Source organism: Embiotoca jacksoni, unplaced genomic scaffold, assembly GCF_022577435.1.
Source record: "Embiotoca jacksoni isolate LCO1_2020_lvr unplaced genomic scaffold, fEmbJac1.0.p SCAF_24, whole genome shotgun sequence".
NCBI classification, from domain to species: domain Eukaryota; kingdom Metazoa; phylum Chordata; class Actinopteri; family Embiotocidae; genus Embiotoca; species Embiotoca jacksoni.
This window is the reverse complement of record NW_027185375.1, coordinates 569554-593187: the sequence shown is the minus strand read 5'-3', so window position 1 is coordinate 593187 and position 23634 is coordinate 569554. Positions and strand designations below refer to the sequence as shown.

At 41.8% G+C, this 23634-nt stretch overlaps 2 protein-coding genes across 5 annotated transcripts; both read right to left on the bottom strand.

Moving 5' to 3' along the window:
- Nucleotides 1-230: 230 nt before the first annotated feature.
- apold1b (apolipoprotein L domain containing 1b) lies at nt 231-10169 on the bottom strand. Of its 3 annotated transcripts, XM_069158874.1 has the most exons (23): nt 10025-10169; nt 9416-9488; nt 9262-9327; nt 9078-9134; nt 8931-8996; nt 8170-8229; nt 7987-8046; nt 7164-7223; nt 6974-7045; nt 6817-6879; nt 6618-6692; nt 6254-6313; nt 6021-6086; nt 5633-5704; nt 5024-5101; nt 4814-4867; nt 4627-4668; nt 3349-3372; nt 2617-2694; nt 2467-2506; nt 2342-2387; nt 1638-2052; nt 231-941 (listed from the first exon to the last, which is right to left on the bottom strand). In XM_069158874.1, the coding sequence occupies exons 2-23, from the start codon at nt 9485-9487 to the stop codon at nt 462-464; spliced, it is 2106 nt and encodes a 701-aa protein (XP_069014975.1). In that variant the 5' UTR covers nt 9488; nt 10025-10169; the 3' UTR covers nt 231-461. The 3 variants fall into 3 exon arrangements, with proteins under 3 accessions (XP_069014975.1, XP_069014976.1, XP_069014977.1); XM_069158875.1 differs by lacking the exon at nt 3349-3372 and having other exon boundaries at nt 10025-10168; XM_069158876.1 differs by lacking the exons at nt 3349-3372; nt 4627-4668.
- Nucleotides 10170-10878: 709 nt separating this feature from the next.
- LOC138203866 (uncharacterized) lies at nt 10879-23592 on the bottom strand. 2 transcript variants are annotated; one of them, XM_069158868.1, is made up of 29 exons: nt 23416-23592; nt 23250-23324; nt 22291-22356; nt 21884-21949; nt 19772-20890; nt 19566-19667; nt 19386-19478; nt 19201-19260; nt 18656-18715; nt 18503-18538; nt 18346-18408; nt 18186-18236; nt 18033-18101; nt 17646-17717; nt 17471-17560; nt 17254-17316; nt 16731-16793; nt 16524-16589; nt 16382-16438; nt 16208-16267; nt 15916-15975; nt 15138-15224; nt 14998-15042; nt 14814-14888; nt 13976-14044; nt 13845-13884; nt 13628-13685; nt 12987-13332; nt 10879-12665 (listed from the first exon to the last, which is right to left on the bottom strand). In XM_069158868.1, exons 1-29 carry the CDS (start codon nt 23434-23436, stop codon nt 12261-12263), a joined length of 3537 nt encoding a protein of 1178 aa, XP_069014969.1. In that variant the 5' UTR covers nt 23437-23592; the 3' UTR covers nt 10879-12260. The 2 variants fall into 2 exon arrangements, with proteins under 2 accessions (XP_069014969.1, XP_069014970.1); XM_069158869.1 differs by lacking the exons at nt 23250-23324; nt 23416-23592 and adding an exon at nt 22948-23098.
- Between the last annotated feature and the right edge of the window lie 42 nt (nt 23593-23634).

The following is a 23634-nucleotide window of genomic DNA, read 5'->3' as shown; positions in this document are numbered from 1 at the left end:
ATTGGTTTTCTTGCATGTTAAATGCAGTTTTTCCAGTTGGTGATTTCAATCTTTTCTTTCCTATTAACACGTACATGAATGCCTGAAGCACACGTTGATCACGTCTCGTCCACGCCTGAATCCTCCGGGTTAAAAGTTTAAAAAGGTTTTCCTCCTACTGTTGGACAACAAGTTCCAATATTTCACAACTGCACACACAAATAAACAGGAAACCATTTTTATTGGGAAAAATCACTTCAATTCACCAAAACAACTACAACATGTCCACTTTTGGTTTAGTACATTTATTTAAAATTACTTTAAAAATAAATATCTAAAATATATTACCAGAAAACAACTAAAAAGTGCCACTTTAATAACAATAATAATAATAATTAAGACGAGTGCTGTTTCTGCTGAAACTACATTGTTTTTTTTGGTTTTAAAGCAGCGACACGTCGGTTTGGTTTTCTAACCGTCCTTCATTCTTCGAGCTCAACAAGTTTCTTCAGATCGGACTTCAACTGCTCTTCATCCTCCTCCTCCTCTACCTCCACCTCTATCCCATCCATGGTTTTTTGTAGCTGTTCCTTGATGTTGTTCAGCTCCAGGAGCCCGTCCTGCAGGTCCTTGCAAACGTCTCGGATCTTCTCGGCAAACTCCGTCTTGGCGCCTTTTTTCAGCTCCATCGAGTCCTTTGCCAGGAAGAACACGTCGAGAGCCAGGAAGAGGCCGGACATGACCCCGGTGGTGACGCTCATCACCTGGGCGGCCTTGGCGGCGCCGCCGGCGACACTCAGCACCTGAACCGTGTTGATCAGGCTCTCCGTGTTGATCACCAAAGCCTTTCCCGCTCGGCCGCCCTCCTTCATCACGTGCTTGACGTTCTGGTTCAGGTGCTTCTTGGCGATGCTCTCGGCGTACTTCTCAAAGTTCCACTCCTCCAGAGTCTCCATCCCTTCCTGTCGGCCAGAGATGAGTTTTTAACATTAAGTTTAGACCGCACGGGTTTTTGACATTCGTTTTGCAGATAAGCAGTATTTTTCAAAGAAGGGCTGGTTCACAGCACAAAATCTGTCAATGGTAGGTTAAAACAAATTTAGTCCTGCGGTTGTGAATATTTTAGGACATGTGATGGAAGGTAGATTTTTTTTTTAATTTCAAATTGCTGTTAAAGAATTTTTGGCTCCTGACATTTGTTATATTGGACAACTTAAGACTTTTGATTGGAGACACAACTTCAACATCATTGCTGATTTTTGTCACGTTGTCTATGCACACATTTTAAATCTCAAGCAAATACAATTTCTCGTACTCAGACATAAAAAGGACCCCAGTACAATTATGTCATATTTTTGGTACGTGATTTTTGAATAGTGGTTAAAATGAGATGCCACGATGTGAACAGCAGAAAGATGCAAATCTGACTTCTGCGGTCAAAAAGTTCTGTCTGCAGGTCCTTCAGAACATAAATGATGATGCGGTGCAGTGACAGAGCTACCATATAAGTCTATATAATCGATTGATAATTCAATAGTTCAGAGAAAATTTCAAATAATATTTTTGCTTGAAATGCCCATCCCTAGTTTTGCAGCATTTTTTTAAAAAAAATTTACGTGACTAAAAGTTGCTAAAAACCTGCTGTCTGTCATCGTCACCTGCAAGAACTCCAGGCACTCCCCGATGTCCTTAATCTCCTCCTGGTAGTCTTGGATCATCTTCTCCACCTTCTTGCGGTCCGTCTTGGAGTGCACCGTGTCGGTGATGTTGGCCGACGCGGACGCCACCCCCCCCGCCGTGGCGATGCCGATGCCCACGGCCGTGACGATGAGCGACGTCCCCGCCGTGAAAGGCGCCAGGATGAGGCCGGTGATGGTCGTGATGGAGCCGGCGACGCTCGCCACCCCGCCGCCCACGCTGGCCTTCACCGTTTTCTTGTGGAAGTTGTCGGCGGCGTCGGCCGAGGCGAGCAGCTCGAGGATCCGCTGCTGGAGGGAGGCGCCGCGCTGGTTGAAGAAGCGGACGAAGAGACGAGCCGCCATGAAGACGCGGTCGGCTGCTTCCTCCACCACCCTGAGAGGAGGGAACGGGGGGTGGGGGAGGGGGGGGGGATTTCATACCGAGATGTACGTGAAAGATTGCAGTTTTATGGACGACGTGGCGACCTTGTGTGGAGCGGGAAATCAATTCTGTGAGGTGGAAATCTCAAAAAAGGAAATATCAAACTAGATTATCTGGGACTTTTTAACCATTTTCCTGTAATAACACTTGAACGTTCTCCTCTTAAAAGACATTACAATGAACTCTAAAGCCTTAAAAAAAAAAAAAAAGAAGAGAAAAGTATAACTTAAAAGATCCTTACTCTTCAGCTTCTTCCTTCTGGTTCGCCTCGTTCCACTCATCCCATCCTAACGCACAGAAAAGTAGTGATTACAACCACAAGTTTCCACTTTTATTCAACAGGATGAGCAGTAAATCAGGTTTTACCCTCCACGGTTCTCCACCACGCCAAAAGGCCTTCTTCATCCTGGAAAGTTTCAAACTCATTTGAAATATTTCTGCGTGTACAGAGACATTTGAAATACGCAAAGTTGCACGCATCAGTAGTGACATTGAAAAAAAGAGAAGCGTCCGTACGTCTAGAGGGTCCAGGCCCGTTCCCTCACTGGGCACTGGGACTTCGGCCATTTGTAGCGTCTGAACTTCAACAACCTCCTAGACAAACAGAGGGTGTCACACATCGTAAACAATCACTGGACAGAATTTATAAAGAGCTAAAAATCCTCTTGTTTGAAACTTTTCATGAAAACAGCTAAAATTCTCAGTTTTCAGCTTTCTAAATGTAACTATTTTCAGGTTCTTTAGTTCTCCATAATGAAAAGTTGACTGTCTTTTCAGTTGTTGACTGACGGGACAAAACAAGACACTTTTGACCTTCACAAACAAAACAGTTTGAAATCGTTGCGTGCAGCTCTAAAAACCCACGGCGACGCGTTCCTGCTGTAAAACATGATTAAGACTTCCGTTAGCAAGGACACAACTTCATCTGGACTTAATAGCCGAGTGCCAATAAAAAAACGTTCCCAGACTTTTGCGTTTTGTCAATATTTTTCCTTTGAACCGTCAGACATCGTCAGGTGCTTTTTTTAGTTTTGCTTTATTTGTGTTGCTGATTCCGTTTTCTGTCTGAACTTGAAATAGAGCTTTTCTGATCCGGACTGTCTAACCTCAAAACTAACAACCTGTCTAAATTTGCCCTCATTATATAATTACTGTTAACAGAAATATCAAATATTTTACAACGTTTTCTATCGCTGCAATAAATAAATACAAAAATTCTAGTGTTTTTCTGCAGGAAAAGGGCATTACGTTAACTGTAGTGGTGTTCGTTAACTGTAGTGGTGTTGTTGGCAGTATCCGTGATGTTAAAACGTCAACAGGTCATCATGAAGGGTTCGGGTGTGGCATAAAAAAAACAAAAACAAACAGTGAAAAGCCAACGTTAAATACCTTACCTACGACAAACATGCTGGAACTACATCTTCAAAACCGACAGTTAATCAAGTCTGAATAAATCACCACCTCTCTTTTTTTCCGCCCTTCATGAGAGTAGGGGAGGAGTCTAGCATTGCTTTTTCTGCATGCATGCCTCTTTAGATCAGAACACATTGTCAGCCATGTATTCCTTAATGGCTTCGTGACTTAATAACGATGAAACATTCTGAATGCCGTCGTAGTTTATTAATGACACGTTTGAGGTTATTCTGTCTGATCACTTTCTAAGGAAGGAAAGAAGGCAGGTGTGTGTGTGTGTGTGTGTGTGTGATTTCCTCTCAAGATACTCGATAACCCGAATGACTCACTTGCAGTTGAGCTAATTTTAAATTCAAGTTTTGTCATCTCAGCTATTTTTGTGAAAAAAAAATAAAAAAATATTGCACCTACACATCAAGCTCAATGTTAGCTCCAGTAAATAGTTTACAGCACCCTAGATGCATGTTGTGTGATATACTCCTCCCTGTCCTCCTTTTAAAATGAATCACAGCATCTGTTTCATTGTCTATTAATCTTTTCAAGGATTCGCCCTGCTGGTTTAAACTCGGTGACAATTGGGGCACTTTGAGTGTCGGGTTATGTGATGGTTAGATTTGCCAACAGGAAATTAAGAGAAATATGAGGAAATGTGGTGTCCAATTTACCTGAAGACGCACGCAAATCATTGGCTGGAATTCTGATCACAAGATAATCCAACAAAGGATTAAGTGGGATTAAAAATGAAATGGCCAAATAAAAGCTGCTGTCTAACCCACACTATGTGAACCGTAACCTCCCCACGCTATTGAATTAGAGATATATTTTTCAGCCATGAAAGGTTTTATTTACAGTTACGTAACGCCACAGTGCAAATGAGTTTGTGAACAACCACCTTCACAGCAGTTAAACTGTAGCCGCATGCTGTCGTCTCGACTGCACTTTTTGGGGGTAAATTCAAATGTATAACGTGTCTGCTATACTTTTCAGTTGTATGTCGTTTTAGTCTGAGAAATAAATGAGTTTAAATTCATTTCCAAGCCTGAATGTGAGGCTTTTGAATGTCTTCAGTGTTTGAACGGTATAAAACGCACTAAACCTGTCTGCACTACTAACCTGTAGCGGTGCTCGAGTGTCAGAAGATTCATTTGCAGAATCCTGCGCAGTCAAAAACATAAATGACTAAATCATCAAAAAATATCTTACTTTCCGTGTAGAAAATAGAATTTGTATTTTTAAAAACAAAGCAGGATCACAAGGTCATTTTTACATTCTGCAGCATCGTTACAGATGTTGGCCTCACCTTTGTCCTGGACCCAAACAATGAAGTGGGAAGAATCCTCCTTATTATGAAAGTCTGGAGAAAAAAAAAAAGAAGTTAAAATTGTATTTCCACATCTATGTAGCCTTCGTCCCCTCTAACAATAAAAGAGCGGTAACTACGTCGCTGTCAACTTGACCCAGTTTTTGCTACTTTAATGTGAATGTAATCTGACCTGAACGCCTGCGTTACCTTAGTTCTTTTCTTCGGGGCCTCCGCTGGCTGAGTCTTCACCTCACAGCTGGAGTTAGCATCTGTATACCAAATAGACTGCGGACAGGGTCGGAGGTCAGCACTCACTAAAGTCGGATTTTTATTTTTCTCACATTTCTGTATCTGCTAACTGATTCTTGGGTTGTGGGGTTTTATTACTTACGTCCTGAATTATACACTTGTCAATATCCCTAAATAGAACTTAAATATATATATAAAAAAAGATGATATCCGGTAGAACTGTTTATCTGGCTCTTGCCAGACACCTGATGAGCAATCACCGTGGAAAACTAACGGCCATCGTTTCCTTGCAGGAAGCTTTTCGCGTCGTGTGCTCTTCTCGGACGGATGCTTGACTGCGTGCACTCGTGACTGAACTGCACATCCGTCCATTTATACAGCAGGGAAATCAAAACTGCAAGATAACATCTGTCTTTAAGACGCACCAGCAGACCTTTTTTAAAAAAAAAAATATATATATATATATATATATTTTTTTTTTTTAGATTTTAAGGCAAAAACTTTAATCCTGATTCAGTTGAAAAATATGAAGAAAAGACAATTTAAAAGAAGGACAAACTGTCTTACGTGTCTCTCTATTGTGCTGTCATCTAAACTTTCAGAGCTGGATGACTGGTCGCTGTGAATATCTTGGTTTTCCTGGTAAATAAGAAAGTAATGGGAGAAAAAGAAGACAAAAAAAAAATAAAGACTAAGAGCATCTTCAACCGGAACATGCTAATTGAAAAAAAAAAAAAAAAAAAAATCACACAACATAACTTCAAAATATTCAAATCAGGCTCCAAACATTTACTGGAAACATGTACAACACGAGAGGTGGAGTTACAACTAGTTCCTGTTAAAAGTACGTCAGGACAAATTGCAAGAATTCATTGACAAGGAACCTGCGTCAAGGCGGTATTTTAATTTACCGAAAACTGTTTCCAATGCTGCGTTACTTCCTCCATCACTTTACCTGCGTCGTAACGGAGGGAAGTGTAGCGGGAACCGCCGAGTCTGTCTGACACTCGTCAGCCGCCGTCTGCATCGCAACGAAACACAGCAGCATCCAGCCGGTGTTACAAACTCAACACTGGCTGGTAATCCAATCGAAATGATCAGACGCCTGTAAACCAGGCTTTAAAAAAAAAAAGTATAATAATAATAATAGTTTAATCGATATAGGCGAGAAGGTCATCTTTACGATACCTGCGTGTGAGACTTAAAGGGGTTCACTTTCTGAATCATCCCTTTGAACCCGCCAGGGTTCTAAAATAAAGAGGAAAAAAAAGTAAATTAAATACATGTTTTCATCACGTTTGTGAGGCGATAAAGCAGTAAAACAATCTGAACGCATGTATGAACACCTTATTAATGAGCGCTTGCTCTTTTACGATTAAAGTTACTTTGGCGCCACCCTGTGGTCGTAGCGAGAAACAACACTAACGATGTACGAGAAAGCAACCCTTTTCAAAACGAGTCCTCGTGTTTTCCATCGTTATAAAATGCTTTTTTTCATGATTTAAATAATAGAACATGACTGTTTAATTTAGTCCTGATCTCACAGAGCTACCTGCTTCTCCGGCAGGTTGTTGTCGGGCAGGCTTCCACTGCTGGAGGAGAGGTCGCTGTGTAGAGGCTGGGTGTCCTGGGAACATGAAGGTAGAGCACGTGAGGAAGGGGGGCACTGGTATTTTAAAAATGTCCAGATAGGTAAGATAAAAAAGCTCAGTCTCCAAGGTCACAGTAGGTCCTAATCATTAAAACGGTACCTTTGGCTGGGAGGACTTGAATGGGTTGACTTTCTGAATCATCCCTGCGATCGTTCCTGGATTCTTAATGATAAAAAAAATAAAAAAATAAAGAGTGAAATTGAACACGCGTGTGAATGTTAGATTGGCGAACTAGTCACAGCGAGGCTCGGTGCACCTGTTTGTCCTGAAGGTCTTTTCCTGTCTCTTGTGGATTTGCAGAATCGTCTTGAGGATCACTCTTTGGCACCTAAAATCAAAAACAACTTATTTTGGGATTTTACCGTTTAGTGAATGTACTTAGTTGCTTTGCTCCACTGTTTTCTGCTGCTTTGCCTCGTAAAAAAGATGAGAAGGTGAGACGGTACCTGCGTAGAAGACTTGAAGGGGTTGACTTTCTGCATCACTCCTTTAAACATACCGGGATTCTGAAACACAACCACAGGTGATAAATCACACTTACGTTTCTCACTACTACATATTCTTTTGTCTTAAAAAGCAGTTTCATTTTATTGTATGTGGAGGTGATGATCTGACATTATCTGGCAGCAAGCTGTGATTTTTATTTTTTTATTTATTTAAACTTGGGTCCTATGCTGTATAAACATCACTGCGATCTTTAATTAAATTAAGTGTGAGCGTTCATACAAATCTCAGGTTGCTCATAAAATAAGAGTTAAATGTAGTCGTGTGCATGAACAGGATGTGTTGACGGGAAGTCGTACAGGAAACAATCAGCTGAAACAAATCTATCAAAATCTCTGTGTAAATATTTTGTAAAAGCACCACTAGTCACCCCTTTCTGTATTGTTAACATATCTATATCTAGGTTTGCTAAAATAACGTGATGAGATTCTGTCCCTGTCGCTCGGCCTTACAAACACGTCACAACACGAATTGCGTTTTGCAATGCAAAAGACGTGCTTCCTTTTAGCTCCGTTTAAAAGGAGGGATTCAAAGAAGCTTATTGGTTGTGACTTTAAAGTAAAGTTTCAAACCTGAATTAACCATCTAGTTTCTTCATTTCACTCGGGAGCAAAAAAAAAAAAAAAAAAAAAAATCTGCCTTTAACCTCCACAAAAATGATTATTACGCATTTATGTTGATGATATTTTTGGCCACGTTAGATCATTTTATTCTGGAGGAAATTTATTTTCTTGACAACGTGACAAACTCCTGCTGTTTTTCTACCTGAGTAGAGTCTGAAACCCTGCCTTGCTCCAGTGACTCTGAGGATGCAGCTTTAGAGACCTGTAGGAGGAAAAGAAAGGAAAAGAATTCAGCTGAGCGGACGCTTCACGTTGTCTTGACGCAGATCGTTCCTCGCTGTTGTTCCCGTTCCCTTTGTAACATGCGGACAATGCTGCGGTTTACCTGCGAGGTAGACTTGAATGGGTTGACCTTCTGAATGACTCCTTTCAGCATACCGGGGTTCTGAAATGGAAAGTTTCAAACTACGGTCATTCAGTCACTCTTCACTGACCTCGATTCAAGGAATTTAATGGCAGCGAATCCTCCTTACAGCACGTAGAAAAACATCCGCTCTGTGGCTGAACTTTCACAACCAGCTTCACTACCACTTTAAATGCTGCTGGTTCAAACTCAAAATAGTAATAATAATAATAATAATAATAATCACAGTTTTTCAGTCAACAGCAGTACTAAGATACTTTAAGTATAAATAGTAACACAACACATTCAGAAGGCTCCATTACAAGTTAAAAAATGTATCTTAAATGCAGTGACATTCTGCTAGGTATCTTTCAGAGGTATATATTATAAATGATTGGAGTATTGTTATTAATATTGATGTATTATTACTTAAGTCATAATACATATTGCAGTTTGAACTACTTGAAATGACATTAGGCATGTGTGGCCTTCAGAAAAATGGTTGTGGATGCCTATAAATGTGGCTACAGGGGGGAATACCAGCGTCTCATGCCAAGGGTGTAGTTACTTTTTTATTTTATTTTGTTTAAACGCAGAAGAATATCACAACTATTGCTATTTTTGTTCAGGTGGAAAAAAAATTAAATAGCAAATTTTCCTGGTTGCGTTCAAGGACACCGCCTTTATCTGTAACATCAAATGTTTGCATGTACAAAAATATATCACCACAACCACCGTCTCACTTCTAAGGGGTCTGTTGCCTCTTCCAGTGACTCTGAGGAGGGAGCTTTGCTGATGTCAGAGGAGGCCTGAAAAAAAGAATTAAAGTTCTATAATTGTAACATTAAGATGATAAAAATCCAATGTTATGTCTTTTCTGTGTTTTCAACCTGCGAGGCGGACTTGAAGGGGTTGACCTTCTGTATGACTCCCATCACCCGCGTCCTCTGATGTTTATACAGAGCAAGAGATCAATAATGGCAAATCATGCACATACATGATTACGAACAGTGAGTAGACTGGCTTGTGTTTTCATGTATTCGTCATAAATATATGTGAACTGTGAAGGTTCACCTGCGAGGCTGCGGCCACTCCTGCCTCCTGTGTGTTCAGGCTGCGCGTGGTGGGATTATCTGGATCCTGGAGAGAAATGGAGGCTTCAGTTAATGGCCGGGACACTTGCAAATAAGCAAAGATGATCCCACTGTCCTCCACCCTCTTTCCATACCTTTTTAGTGGGTCTAGGTGGGAGCACTGGAGTCGCGGCTGCGGAGCCTTTATCTCTTCTGAACATGTTCATTCTGAAATACAGCAGGTGGTGAGGGAACACAACTTTGAACAAGTAGAAACTCTGACAGCTAAATAGGCATTGCTGTGTGTGTGTGTGTGTGTGTGTGTGTGTGCGTTTAAAAGCTTTGATTGACTGTCAAGGTCGTTGCTTCCGCTTTTTACTTGACAGACGTAAACACCAAACTCCATTTATATATTTGGCAATTTAAGGTACTGCAAGTACATTGTAAACCGAAAATCTAAACTACAAAAGCTCATAGGAAAAGTTGCATTGTAATTGCGTTGACTCCACAGCTATCGCCGAAATGACAAATACGTCTAGCTGAGTGGTACCAAGTTACGGAGTCGCTTTTAGACAGCGCACAATTTGGCAAAAAAGACAAAGTGTTAAAACCGAACAGATTTTTAACACAGTTCGGCACGTGCCGCTGCTCTCGCACAACAAAGCCGCGCTCAGTGCTCAGCTGTATCGGACATTGTGTGCAGGGGAATGTTTCGCGACACAGAACCGGCAACAACAACACAACGAAACGAGCAGGGAGCTTACCTCGGTTTCGAGTCAGGGAAACAAGGTGACGATCAACAGAAACAACTAAACAAACAGGCGGCGCAGCAACACAAACGGGTTTTTAAAAGTTGTCCGGCTCGGTGGTTCACTTCCCCTTCATCAGCTGGAGACGTCAAACTGGTTTAGCAGAGACTGAAGCGGACCTCAGAGGAGTTCGGTTACTGGCCATGTGACACTGATTTCAGGCAGAGCTTTGGTTTAAACAATAGAGCGATGCAGTTGACCTCAAACCTCAAAGTTGCGGATTTGAGAAAAGTAGCGCCCCATGTCTTTATTCAGATCACCTGTTACCTGCAGGGGGCGTGGCTTGTTCCCCCCCCCCCCCCCCCTCCGGGGATAATTTTGTTCTTTGGGGTCAAGTCAGCAACATGAACTCTAATGTTCAGCTCTTTGTATTCTTATTTCTGTCTTTGAGTTGTTGTTTTTTTCTATTCACGGTGATATTTTTTCCCCCAAACTTTTTACCTGATTGACAACTTTTAAACTTAAATCAAACTCTGTATTTGTGATTATTTAGTGATTTAAAAACAACTGCAATGATTTCACTTGTCAAAGCCACCGAACACCTAAACTTACCTGTAAAATTACTACTCAATACTCAATGTAGAAATTGAAGTGTCAAACTATATGTGCACAATTACCTGACTTTAATTTTTTCCCTCTGAATACCTAAAACGTAACAAAATACTTCAGTGGCTCAAAAGTCAATATTAGGAAAAGCTGACATAAAACCAGATAGATTTTCAGTCAAATCAACTCTACAAATTCTGTATAATATTCTTATTAATAATTATTATAGTGAAATACATTTTCAAACAGTCTTTATTTACAGATGCAGTGTTTTATTAAGATATTTGTTTATACAGAAATATAATATTTTCAAATCTTTACAGATACATTTTATTCAGGTTAAAATGATGCACAAAGATTCAGAAGATGACAGAATGAACAAAGGAGCACTTTACATTAAAAGTGGTCACTGACAAAAAAAATAAAAAATTCTGCGTACAAACTCTCTAAATATATTAAAAGTTAGCTTTTACAGTTAAATAGAATATTCCAGGTGAAAATAATTCAGGTTGCTATAACTACATATACACAGGCGCATTTACACAAAGACTGCAAACCTGCATGAAGCTAAAACGTGTGGAACAAATGTGTCGATAAACCAACAGACCAACAAACGGGCAAAAGGACATACGGATTTATAGATAGAAATATTTTACCAATAGACCAACAAAAAGCTGCAGCACAAACTGTTGAGGATTAGTTAAGTTTGTCAAACTGCTACTGTCCCTTGAACGCCAACATTAATTTGATTATTCTCTATTCTTCTTTATTCCGGTACAATTCAGATTGTTTTTTTGAAGCAATGCCGTGCACCGATATATTCAATATAAATTATTGATTGTGAATATGAGGCACTGTCACATTTTCTCTTTAAAAAAGAAACACTTAAAATGATATAATCCAGATAATAGGAATAGAAAGTGACTATTTGCATTACAAAGTCCCGTCTTTACCTTCAATAACCTTTAATTCAACTCATGAAAAACTATCAATATGCAGATTTTACGACATTTAAATTGTACTTTTTGTTGGCGAAGCTTCCTCTTTTTTTGTGTTTCATTGGAGATTCTCAACTAACATTTGATTATAGGGACGTCTGACAGAAGTATTGGATTAAATAGGAAGATGTCAATATGATACAATTTAATAAAACTGTCCTCTAAAAATACTTCCTTTGGGAATTTTTCCACATTTTCATTCTGTTACTCATGTCATTTCTGATATTGCATGACATCCGGGGGTGCCGAGTAAATTGGGCTAACAAAATAAACTGAAAGTTAATTCAAATATTTAAATGTAAAACAATTTTAGATTCACCCAGTACTGAAGCCTTTTACAGAGAGCAGTACACACAGAGCACAAAGAAAGTTCATGTTATTTTGACCAATTCCCGTGTTCAGTAAACATCTTCTAATACAAATACAAAAATATCACCTCTCCCAACAAAACCTGGACGGTTATTGGCTTCATAGAGGTTTTATATTTTATAACCAGAGTCTGCTGCTTTTTAGTGAACAGATGTTATAATGTCCAAAAAGTGCCTTCTTTAACAGCCTAACTAGCAGTTCCCTCCCGTAGCCAGGAGAGGGCGTCAGCCGTCCTTGAGAATTCAACTTCCCAGCGTGGCATCCTGCTGTGTTGTGACTCACACGCTTCCCATAGCGTCCTGAAGCTCCTCTCTGATGCTGTTGAGTTCCACGATGCTGTCATTGAGCTCGCCCGCCACCTCTCTTAACTGAGCCACCATATCTTTCTTGTAGCCTTTCTTCAGCTCCCTGGAGTCCTTGAGGAAGTACTTGTCCATGCCTTTGAAGAGCCCCTGCAGCGAGGCCATGGCGGCGTCCGTTACGTCCATCGCCCGCATCACCGGCGAGTCCACCAGGCTGATCATCTGGACGGCCCTGCGGATCTCCCAGTCCTCGGCGTAGTGCTGGGTGCCGGACCTGAGGAACGGGTGGCCGCGCAGGCGGTACAGGCCCTGGTTGATGAAGTGGAAGATCTTCCCGATGTCCAGCAGGTGGCCCTCGTACTCCTGCAGCACGATCTCCACCTGACGGAGGACACGGAAAGGACCACCAGCGGTGAGTAAAGCCTGAGCTATCGAGACGTGACAAAGTTGAGCGCTTTTAAATGTTTGCGTCATTACTTCCTGTTTAACATGAGCGCAATTTTTTTTAAATGGAGTTGAATTTTTTTTTTTTTTTTTTTAACCTTTTTTGGTAAAAAAAAAAAAAAAAAAAGAAACTCATATTTCTGAGTATTTATTTAATCTAATAAAAGGTCAAACCGAAGGTGACGGTTTTCTAAAACGTCGCTCCGGTTCTTTCTCGAGACGTCGATCATTACGTACGGCGAAACCCCGCAAGCTTACCTTCTTCCGGTCGTGCATGTTGTTGACGTTGTCCGAGATGGCGGCGGAGGCCGAAGTGATTCCGCCGGCCGTCGCCACGCCGACGCCCACCGCCGTGATCACCAGGGAGGCACCGAGCGTGAAGGGCGCCAGGGCTAAACCGGCGATGGCCGTGACACCGCCCACCGCGGTGGTGGTGCCGCCGGTGATGCCGGCAATCTTGGCCTTGTGGTGGAATTCGCTGATGTCGTCGGCGATGGCGTGCAGCCGGATGATGGACTGCCAGAGGACCTCGGCTCGCTCTGTGAAGACCTTGTTGAAGACGCGCAGGCCGTGGTCGACTTTGTCCGCCAAGACGGTGAAGGACCTGCGATTTCAGCGGAAGCCGAAGTCATGTTAGCTTTGATAGATTCCAGATTCCTGAAAGGCCTAGAAGGTCTTCACACGTTGGGGGTCGTGTTTTTTTTTGTTGTTGTTTTTTTTTACACGTTTTTGTAGAAGAGTCGAGTGGTTTGATTGACGAGCCGAAACACTCCTCTTCATTTTGAGAATTAATCATTTTTCTGAGGACACAGCTGACTGTTCAAACCAGTTGTTTTTTTTAACAATTGTCACAAATTCGTGAACTTCTGTTAATCGCCACAGAAGGTAAACAGACGTACTTTAACTCGTCCTTTTCGATGACTTTGTCCTCGTCGTCTGATGGCACCTCATCCCACTCTGAAATACAATCCAGCAACAGCTTATGATGAAATTCAGAAAATAGTGTTTATTTAAGTTTTTTTTTTTTGCTCTGTTTATTTATTTTTGCTCCGTGTTGTTTTTTTGTTGTTGTTGTTGTTTTTTGTTAAATCAGAGTAAGTCTTGACTGTGACTCACGCTCCACCGTGTACCACCACTCCATCAAACTGTCGATGTCCTGGGACAAAAATATAAAAGCATCACACTGCGTCCAACAATGAAAACTGGGCGCAACTATTTCTGTGTAACACGTGTTAAAAGAAACGGACCCCGTCCTCGTCCTCGTCCTCCAGACCCGCCATAGTGCGCTCATCCACCTGAGCAGCCAACCACTCCGCCTGAAAGAGGGGGGAGGGTTTAAAAAAACAAAAACAAACAATGAATACGTTCGTGCGTCTTTACAATATTCACACAGATTAGTCATCAAAGCCCAGCATGAGTTGAATCTTTTTCTAGGATCTAGTTGGCGAGTCGGCCGGGACGCTATGCAGCCGAACCAGTCTGGTCACATGTCGAACGAAGATAACTGAGCCAACGGTGGAAAACTACGTTTCATAACCGTTTCTCGGCCACCAGTTTACAAAATAATTTTCTCATGTAATCCTGTTTAATACACACTTAGATTCTGTTAAAGTCATGCAGCCCAAAAAACCACAAAAAAACCAGTCAGTGCGCAACTGTGAAATATGTAACACAACGCGGTTTGTTTTTATGTGAAGAGGGGAGGTTGAAGAGCCTTGATGACTGTAAATAAGTGGATGTTGTTGATGGTAGAGAAGGTTTTGTTTAGAAAAAGACGGACTTTGCCTCCAACAGAGTTTCTATTGAGCAACGTCGCTGTCGAGAAATCACAAGAGTTTTTGCCAACGACGAGTTCTGCTCATTCTTGCAGCGATTGACTGAATTTGAATTCAGCCGGTTTCAGTTTTCCCTCCAGCAAGTGATTCTGGCGTCCAGTTTATCTAAGCGTTAAAGACACATCACGCGAACTGAAATGAACCGTGTAAAGAATCCGAGTGTGTTGCCAAGCTTCGGATTCGTAAACCGCGCTATCTGACCGTTTAACTATCCGTCAGCATTTCACCGCGTCGAAAGCTGCGAACGTACCTGAGCGGCCTCCGACAGGTAGTCGCTACACGCAGCTCCCGGAGGATCTTCGCCCTCCACGTCTGCGGATTTGCTCTGGCACGACACAGACAATTAAAAAGTGAGCGCGTCGTTCTCTTAAAGATCCGACGGCAACAAAGAGGAAATCCAATCACGGTGAGGAGAAGTAAGTGCACAGACTCACCTTCGTCTTGAGTTTTTTGAGGGCTTTAAATTTTGAATGCTTCTTCTGTTGAGAAATATTTTGGAGAGGTTTCAGAGTCGTAAATGTAATGAATCTAAAAGTCGAGCAGTGAAAAATCAGAACGAGAGCGAAGTGAATACCGGTTTGCAGATTTCCAGATCGTCTTGTTCGCTGCCGTACATCTCCGCGAAGTCTTTTCCTGCCATTTCATCCTCCGCAAACCCGTCCTGCCGAAACGCGCAACAGAAATGAGAAAAAAGAAGTTAAAACCAAAGTGACGGCGTAAGTTTCAAGCGATTCTAGACAAAATAAACCATCTTTTTTTGGTTTTTTTTTAGCAACAAAAGGTTGAACTTCTAAATATTAAAGCTAACTAATTAAAGTTAGACTGTACAATAACTCACCTCTGGCAAAATCCATCACATAACAATAACACTGTTGACTGTGTTTCTTGGTTGTTTGTATATAATATATATAGATATATACTGTACTGTATATACTGTGCATTTTATATTTTTTACTGCTATTTTATTGTTTTTCTATTGTTCTATTATTATCTTATTGCTTCTGTATGCTGCTGTAGCGAAAAAAATGTCCCCTCGGGGATTAATAAAGTAACTACCTAACCTAACCCTAACCTAAGCAACATTTCTATTCTGTTATCATCAGTGCATTAAAACATATCTGGATTTTGAACACGCATTTAATTTAACTCGTTGTAATACAGATGGAGGAAAATGGGATTTATTCTCAACTTCTCCTAAATCACATCCTTTTCACAGGCCGGATATTTTTGACTTCACGGTCCAGAAGAAACAAAACAATCTGCTTGAAGGATCTTTGATTTCTCGATAGATTAAATTTAACATTCAGGGCCAAAAACCAGATATAGAGCACCAACGATAGGAAAAACACTACCTTGCTAGTTGCCTGAAGACTTCGGGCTTTAATCTCCTCGACATCCTCGAAGGCATCATCCTAACAAAAAAAAAAAACAGTAATAAAATTCTATGTAGAAAACAAAGTTGTTTCAGAATTACAGAAAAGATGCCGCAAATGCATATTTTAATATACAAGTTGTGATATATACGATCCAGAAGTAGTAAATAAAATCTACTTTAAAACTGTAATGCTAACTTAAAAGTTATCGTTCCATTCGCCCTCATGTCAAACAACAACAACAACAAACAGTCCCTGAGTGAACTGTTACCTGCGACTTCTTACGAGGTGTGTAGCCATGTGCACCCAAAAGCTCATCAGATGATTTCTCCTGAGGGAAACAATTCCAAACATGTGACACCGCTTCGACCACACCCACACACACACAAAACACACAAAACACACACCCACACAAAAAACACACCCACACACTACGCAGTCATACCTTTGAGCCTTTGCGAGGAGTGTATCCGTGCGCTCCCTTCGGTTCGTCGCTCGTCGGCTGCGAAAGAAAGGAATTTGAAGTGATTCTTCACGACGACAGTTACGTGGGAGGAAATAGAAACCGTACGCCGGCGGTGGAATACCTTTTCTACGGTGATGGTGAATCCTCTGCGTGGCACGAACTTGATTTTCATCTTCTTTTTTCTCTTCTGCACAGAGAGAAACGGTTGAGCCGGACAAATGAATGCAGAATATTCAGAGGTGGACTTTTTAACGTTACAAAAGAAATGCTGTTGAGCTGATAATTTAACATTGGGATAACAAAATCAAACAAATGTGAGAGTGTCCACCTCGTCGTGCTGGCCTTCCCCTCCCTCCTCTTCTTCACCGCTGCTGTCATCCAGTGCTGTTCCCTGTAAAAACAAACGCCGCGTCATATTCGCTGTTTAGGACGACTGATATTCCAGATAGATAGATAAGATAGTTAATAAAGTAAATATCCATCCATCCATCTATCCATCTATCCATCCATCTATCCATCCATCTATCCATCTATCTATCCATCTAAATTCCCCCCAAAAGGCTGTAAATCATTGAGAGAGCATGATATCCTATTAATTCATTACAAACATCTGATATGACTTCACGATCTACTGCATGCGTGTTGGGCATTTTTAGCGAGGCTGCTGCATTTCTTCGACGTCGATGTTTGAATGCAGTTGTTTACTGTTTTCTTCTGTAATTGTGTTGTTGTTTTTTTTTATGCTCAAGATAGTCTTTGGAAGTGGAGAACGGAGCTCTGCGAAAGCCTCTCCGTGTCGTCTTTGTCTGCTGTAGACCAGATGGACAGATGATAGACGCCGGGCACTTCACCTCTGACCATCGGCGGATGATGGAGTTTTTCTTGCCGCCACTTTTCTTCCAGCTGCCGTCATCCTGCCACAGGGGAGGACAAAGTTAGCAGTGCTTCGGTAATGACAATGACCCTTTTCAGACACACTGGAGTGTGAATTCGCTCGCATGACAATTTAGGTGTTCATTAAGATTTTCTTCTTCACGCACACAACACACAAACACTCTCATAACCTACCTTCGATTCCTGATGTCCGTTCACGTGCACGGAGGAATTTGTGGATGCTCTTCGAAGCAGCCGACTGACTTTGGCCCTCAGGGCTTTTTTCTGATGACGGACGATGATGTTATTAAAACGTTCTGTTCATATATATATGAAAAAACATAGGACTGTAAAAAGAAGGAAAACATACTTTGTAGTCCATCCCATTCTGCTCTTCGTCCTCATTCTCTCCTGCAGACATGTGCGTGTCTGAAAAATACTCCTGAAAAACAGAAGTGCTGAGTGGTCAGATGTATCGTAATGACACCTGTTGTCTTGTTGTTTTATCTAAAGGCAAACTAGACTTTTTGTTTCATTTTGCCGTTTGAATGAGAGTCAAAACCTCTTTGGATAAAACTTGACCACGACCTGGATGACCGAGAACCTTCACAGACTTCAGTCTTGGATATTTCTCTTCTGGGTGAAGTGTTCAGTTGACTCTACTGTTTGCTTCAGTGTGTTCCCTTGACATCACATGCACATGTATATGGGCCATATTATGTCCAGGCTTACCGACACAATTCACATTCGACGTTACCTTTGACGATTTACGCAGGTTGGGAAGTGTCTTGCTCCTCCCCTCCTTCGTGTCATCAGGAAACTTGTCCTAAAAATCAATTACCGTGATGATGAACAAATACGTGAACGTATACAAAGCAGGAAAGCAGTTATTTTGCGTTACTTAAATTACCTTTGACCCTCTTCTGGACAGCAGGGACATTCTGAATTTCTTGTCCTTTTTCTGTAATAAATGTTCATACCAGAGGTGAGGCTGACTTGCTGGACTATATATTGATAGTCAGCACAGAGTATCTGACGGTGAATAAAGAGGTGAGACCGACAGGTAATACCTTGCTCCCACTCCCAGTACCATCCTGGTCCTCACCACTTCCTCCATCAGAATCAGACTTTATCTAAGACAAAGATTTACTTCTTTAAGCTTCTTCTTTTCTTTTTTCTTGTCTTAAAAACAGATAATGCTAGCAAGACGAATGAACTGTCTCTGACCTTCTGCGAGTCCCTCCGCAGTCTCAATTTTCCAGTCTTGGGAAAGGAAAAACAAACAAAAAAGGTTTGAGAGTTGAAAACCATATGCTAGGTTATTCAGAGAACATTTGATTCAAGAATGGCCAAACGTAAATCTGTGAAATGTTTTCTTACTGGTTTGAAGTCGGGGTTGAGCTGAGGACTGTCCTCAGGCCAGTCTTCCACACACCTTTCCTGTTTTAAGATATAAAACAAAGCTTCACATAGACCGTGCTGCTTTCTCTCGTAATAATCCATCATACAACAGGTTTATATTCATCATAATAGCAGCCCGGGCCTGTGGTGATAGCTTTTATTCCTCCTGCCATTATCGAGCCAACATTTCTTCTTGTATGACACGTGCGTCAAAATGTAATGAGCAATGAAATTTCACGAGAACATTAATGATCCCCTTGGGAAGCAGCAGTCTAGTTTTAATGATCTTTCTATTATTATTTTTTTATTGCATCATTAACTCCACTGGTAGTTATCCAGTAATCAAACCGTCCTTACGCTGGTTATTCTTTTAAAAATGTCCATAATATTTTGCGTAATAATCATTGAAGCCTCCGACATCCTTCGACAGTTTTAATTTTCCATCTCTTTAATGCAGTGCCTTTTGTCCCTCATAAGCTTTGTTATATTGTTGTAAGTTTTAAATTTCCATAATAGAAACACACCTGCCCAATAAGCAGGACGTCTTCAAAGAGGTAGTTCTCACTTTCCACTGGTTTAGTTTCCTGCGTTTTAAAAAAAGAAAAAAAAAAAAGGAAAAAGTTATTAGATATAACATTATTTTCTTTTGTAATAACTTCACACACGACCATTGAACTTGTTACTCATTAGACCAATGATTCAAATATACCTGAGGTTTTGGCTCAAGCCGAATGAGGGGTTTTGGCAGAGGTCTGAAGGCTGGTTTCGGAGATGTTTTTGGCACGTTTGGTTCAGGTTCAATCTAAACAGCCCACAAGAGACTAAGAAGGTCATTAAAAAGTAAAACAAACAGTCATTTGTATGATTCTCAGCTGATTGTTTGACCTACAGGAATGACTGGCGGCGGTGGCCTTTGAGGTTTGGGGGGCTTTTCCGGCCTGGGTGGGCGAGTTCGGGGCAGTGGCTTTGGCGGACGTCTGAGAGTCCGCACCTGCAAATTCAGTTTTGAAACGTGGTATAACTGGCATGTTGAAAAAGTTCGAATCAAAATGTTGCTCGACAACGCGCTCTCGTCTGTCCACAAACGATACGTACGTGAGTCATTTCAGATGGAGACTGGCCGGGCGACATGGACAGATTCCTGGCCCGGCTGAAGGGAGTCGGCTGGAGGATATCATGCTTGGTTTCCCGAGGTGTCGTCAGGACGATCTCGTGTGGCCTGTTGAAAGGTTTTGGTGGGACGGCTGGAGGAGGTCTTGACAGTGTTTTCTTGAACAGATCAGGTGACGATAGCGTTTCCGACGGATCGTCGAGTGAAGCCGTCGAGTACGTGATCTTGGAGGTCCTGTCGCCGGGGGTCGTCTCAGAGACATCCCTGCTGTTACCCTGCAAGGGAAGTGGTCGAAAGATGTCCGGTGTCCCGCTCCAAATGTCCTGGAAAGGGTCGTGTTGTTTTGGGGGTGTGGGGCCAAACGGGTCCTCCAAACTGGAGACATCTTGGAATAAAGTCCTTGTGATCGGACTCGGGAACGGATCGATCGTATTCGTGGATGACGATGGAAACGTGTCCAAATCTTCCATGAAAGACATGCCGAAAAGGTCCTTCCCTTTAGTTGAGCTGTCTTGTTTGTTTTCCTCGACGTGGAAGAGTTCCCCACTTTTAGGTGCTTGAAACAAATCTGCTTCTTTGCCGGCGGTAGTGTAAAATGGGTTTGGCGCCGGAGGTTGCGGAGACCGGAACAGATCATCCTCCTTGTTTGATGGAGATCCGAACGGGTCCCTAAAACTACTGGGAGTGTTCTCAAAGAGGTTCACCTCCTTACCAGATGCAGTCTGGAGTAAATCGTCCCCTTTAGCAGCCTGGAAAAGATCCTCCGCTTCACCTTTAAAGAGGTCAAAACTTTTTGACTGCAAGGTCTCGGAGCGGTTCTGTGTTTGAGACGGGTTTGCCGGAAATAAATCCGATGAGCTCAGGGTTACGTCGTGAAAAAGACCATTAAAAGTCGCGTCCTGGCCCAGCGTGGATGTTTGGAAGACGTCTTGTTTATGGTTATGGGTCTGAGGTTCAGACAGTCGGGCTCCGGTTTCCTCAGTCTGAATGTCCAGAGGTGAGCTCTGAAACTCAGATGCAGTCACCAAGACGGCATCAAGGTGTACTTGTTCTGAAGTTTTCGTCCACGCGTCCTCCGTTACGTAATCTTTGCCGACACTTTCCTGATGGTAGAACACAATGTCAAGAAAAAAAAAAAAGATTCAAAATAGTTGTAAAAGTAATGTGATCTGGTCTTAAAGACCAGAAATCAGCACGTTATACGCGCCAAGGAATACGTATAGAAAGGATTCGTTCTTGACAAACCCTCATTAACTGCATTCTGATGAACACAGAGATAAGAGATGGAAGAGGAAGTGTTCTTAGTCACTTTGACAGTTGACACATTGTCTAAACTGTGTGAAGGAGCGTATAAATACATGCCTGAGGGCTGAAATGAAATGGTTGCTGCAATCCATTCTGAAAGAATTAGACGGTGACTCGGCATAAATGTCGCATGTTGAGTGACTGGCACCGCACACAGTGGGAAAAATGAAAATGTGACATTTCGGCTCGAGAGCAGAATTTTTTAAATAATATTGTGATAAATATAGGGAGTTTACCTAATTTGGATGCTGAAAAACAGCATGATTATCCCATTTTCTTATTTTATTTTTTGCTCATTTGGCCCGTAGAGCACACCAATGACCACACACTGTCTGACAACGGCATTCGGATGGAAAATTACAAACCACTGTCAATGATTATGCTGCTTTTAGTCACGGAAGATTGGGACGCACGCCGGTTTCAGCTTCATCGCTATAATATGCAGATAACGAACTGAACCCATAAATAGAAGAGTACTCGGACAAATCATGGTCGTACACACACGCCCACACGCTGCGGAGATCTCCCGATGAACAGGTCGTGTGACTCGCTGCGGATCAAAGAACAAAAAGGGTGTGTTGTTACCCTGAGCCTCAGCTGAGGGAAGACGATTATCTTCTGTTCTGAGGACGAGAAGAAAAACACGAGCTGGCGGTTTTGACTACAAGACACAAATCCCGCAAACGACCGCTCGAAAAAGAAAAAAAAAGAAGATCTGTTTGGCGGTGCGAGGTTGGACTGATCTTTGGTTCTGATCTAAGTTGTTCCACATCGGCGTCGTTTCGTCTCACCTGTCCCAAGTGGGTTTGGTGGTCGTCCGTCACATCTGCGGCAGCAGCTGAGACGTCGTGGAGGTGCTGTGGACCAAAACTCAGTGTCACTTTATGGCAGCCCAATGCGTGGAAAAAAACAAAATGATCACCGCACGTCTCGCTTTGCACTTATTGTGAATCTGTCATGTGCCAACTCAGCAAAAATGTAAACAAACATGTGACAAAACTACTTCCTGTTAAGCCATGCTGCAAATATTTTTTTACACTCGCTGTTAAAATACCAACAAACAGGATTTCAGTCATAAGAACTTCAGCTGAGGAGGAATTTGGGAGAGGAGGGGTTGGGAGGAGGGGGGGGGGTGTTTGAAATGTAAAAATAGCAGATGTAAGTTATAGCTTGTAGTACATAGTCTGAGTATGCTCACCATGTACTGATTATGGAAAGGGCTCTGGGACACTTTTTTCAGCATATTTTGCAGCGTCACAAGACTCTGTAAAAACGAGAGACACAGAAAAGAGAATCACACGCAGTGTTTGACATAAAAACAGATATAAAGGAACATTTAAAAAATATAGAAAAGAAATGAGATGCACAAGATCAACCAACACGCATGAAATGAAACAAATATCAACAAGAATCGGGATAAGACCTGCGTAAGGTCAAACCTGCGCTAAAAGGGCCAAAGCGTGCTATAATTCAAGAGTGTAATTACTTTCTTATTGTGTTATTGAATATTTAATTAGACACAGAACAGATAAGTTTGAATTACTTTTATCGCGTTGCTACAGAAATCTGAACTATCGTTTCTTTGCTCAGTCCTACCTCCAGCTTTCCTGTGCAGAAGTATGTTATTTTTACAGACGTTTTTTTTTTATTGTACTTTCGTTCCGCTGAATTTCACGTGAAGGCCGCGGTACGTTTGCACAACAACGACTTTTGATATTTTGTATGTTGAATAGGCTGCTTTACTGATGTTTATCTGTAACGTGGTGCATATTTTACGAAGACGACAGCAGTCTCTTCTTCTTGTGTGCAAAAACAGCCATCAATCACAGTGCAGTGCAAAAGGTATTCACAACACCTGGGTTTGGCTGTCCGGTCTGTTTGCTTTGGGCAAAAAGACATGACAGCAGATGATGCCAACAGTGCAGAGAAACACACTCACACCCATTCACATGGTTAGTCGTTGACCTGTTTTAGGACAAAAATGTTAAATAGCAATCACATTTAGGAAAAAGAAAAAAAGGATGCAATTCAGGCACTATTTGCAGATATCTTAGGGAATCAAACACCAAGACAGACACTGAGAAAATGATAAAAAATAAATTTAAAAAAAAACCTGTCCATCTTTTCTACTGTAGATCCGATTTGAAAATGACTCACTGAGCGTCTCTCCCCAGATGCAGCTCCCGCTGGTGCGGTGCTCTCCCCGCGTTCCTCCCCTTCCACACCGTCCTCCTAAAAAAAAAAGAAAAAAGAAATGGTTTGAAAATAACCAGCAACAGTTGCTTTTATCAATCAGCGCATTCGTAATTGAAACCAGACTTACCGTGGCCGTGTCTCCCCTCATGGTGAGTAAAGCTGCTGTGTGAAAGTGATTCCGGACTCAGTCTGAAATATTTTCCCACGGGTGATAATTATCCGTCCGGATGACAAAAGTTTCTGTCGCCTTTAAACGCATCAGCGGGTCCTCCGTTCACTGGATGCACGTTTGCAATCATCTCCCAGTTTGATACGCATGTGTCAAGTTAAACGCGAGTATACGTGC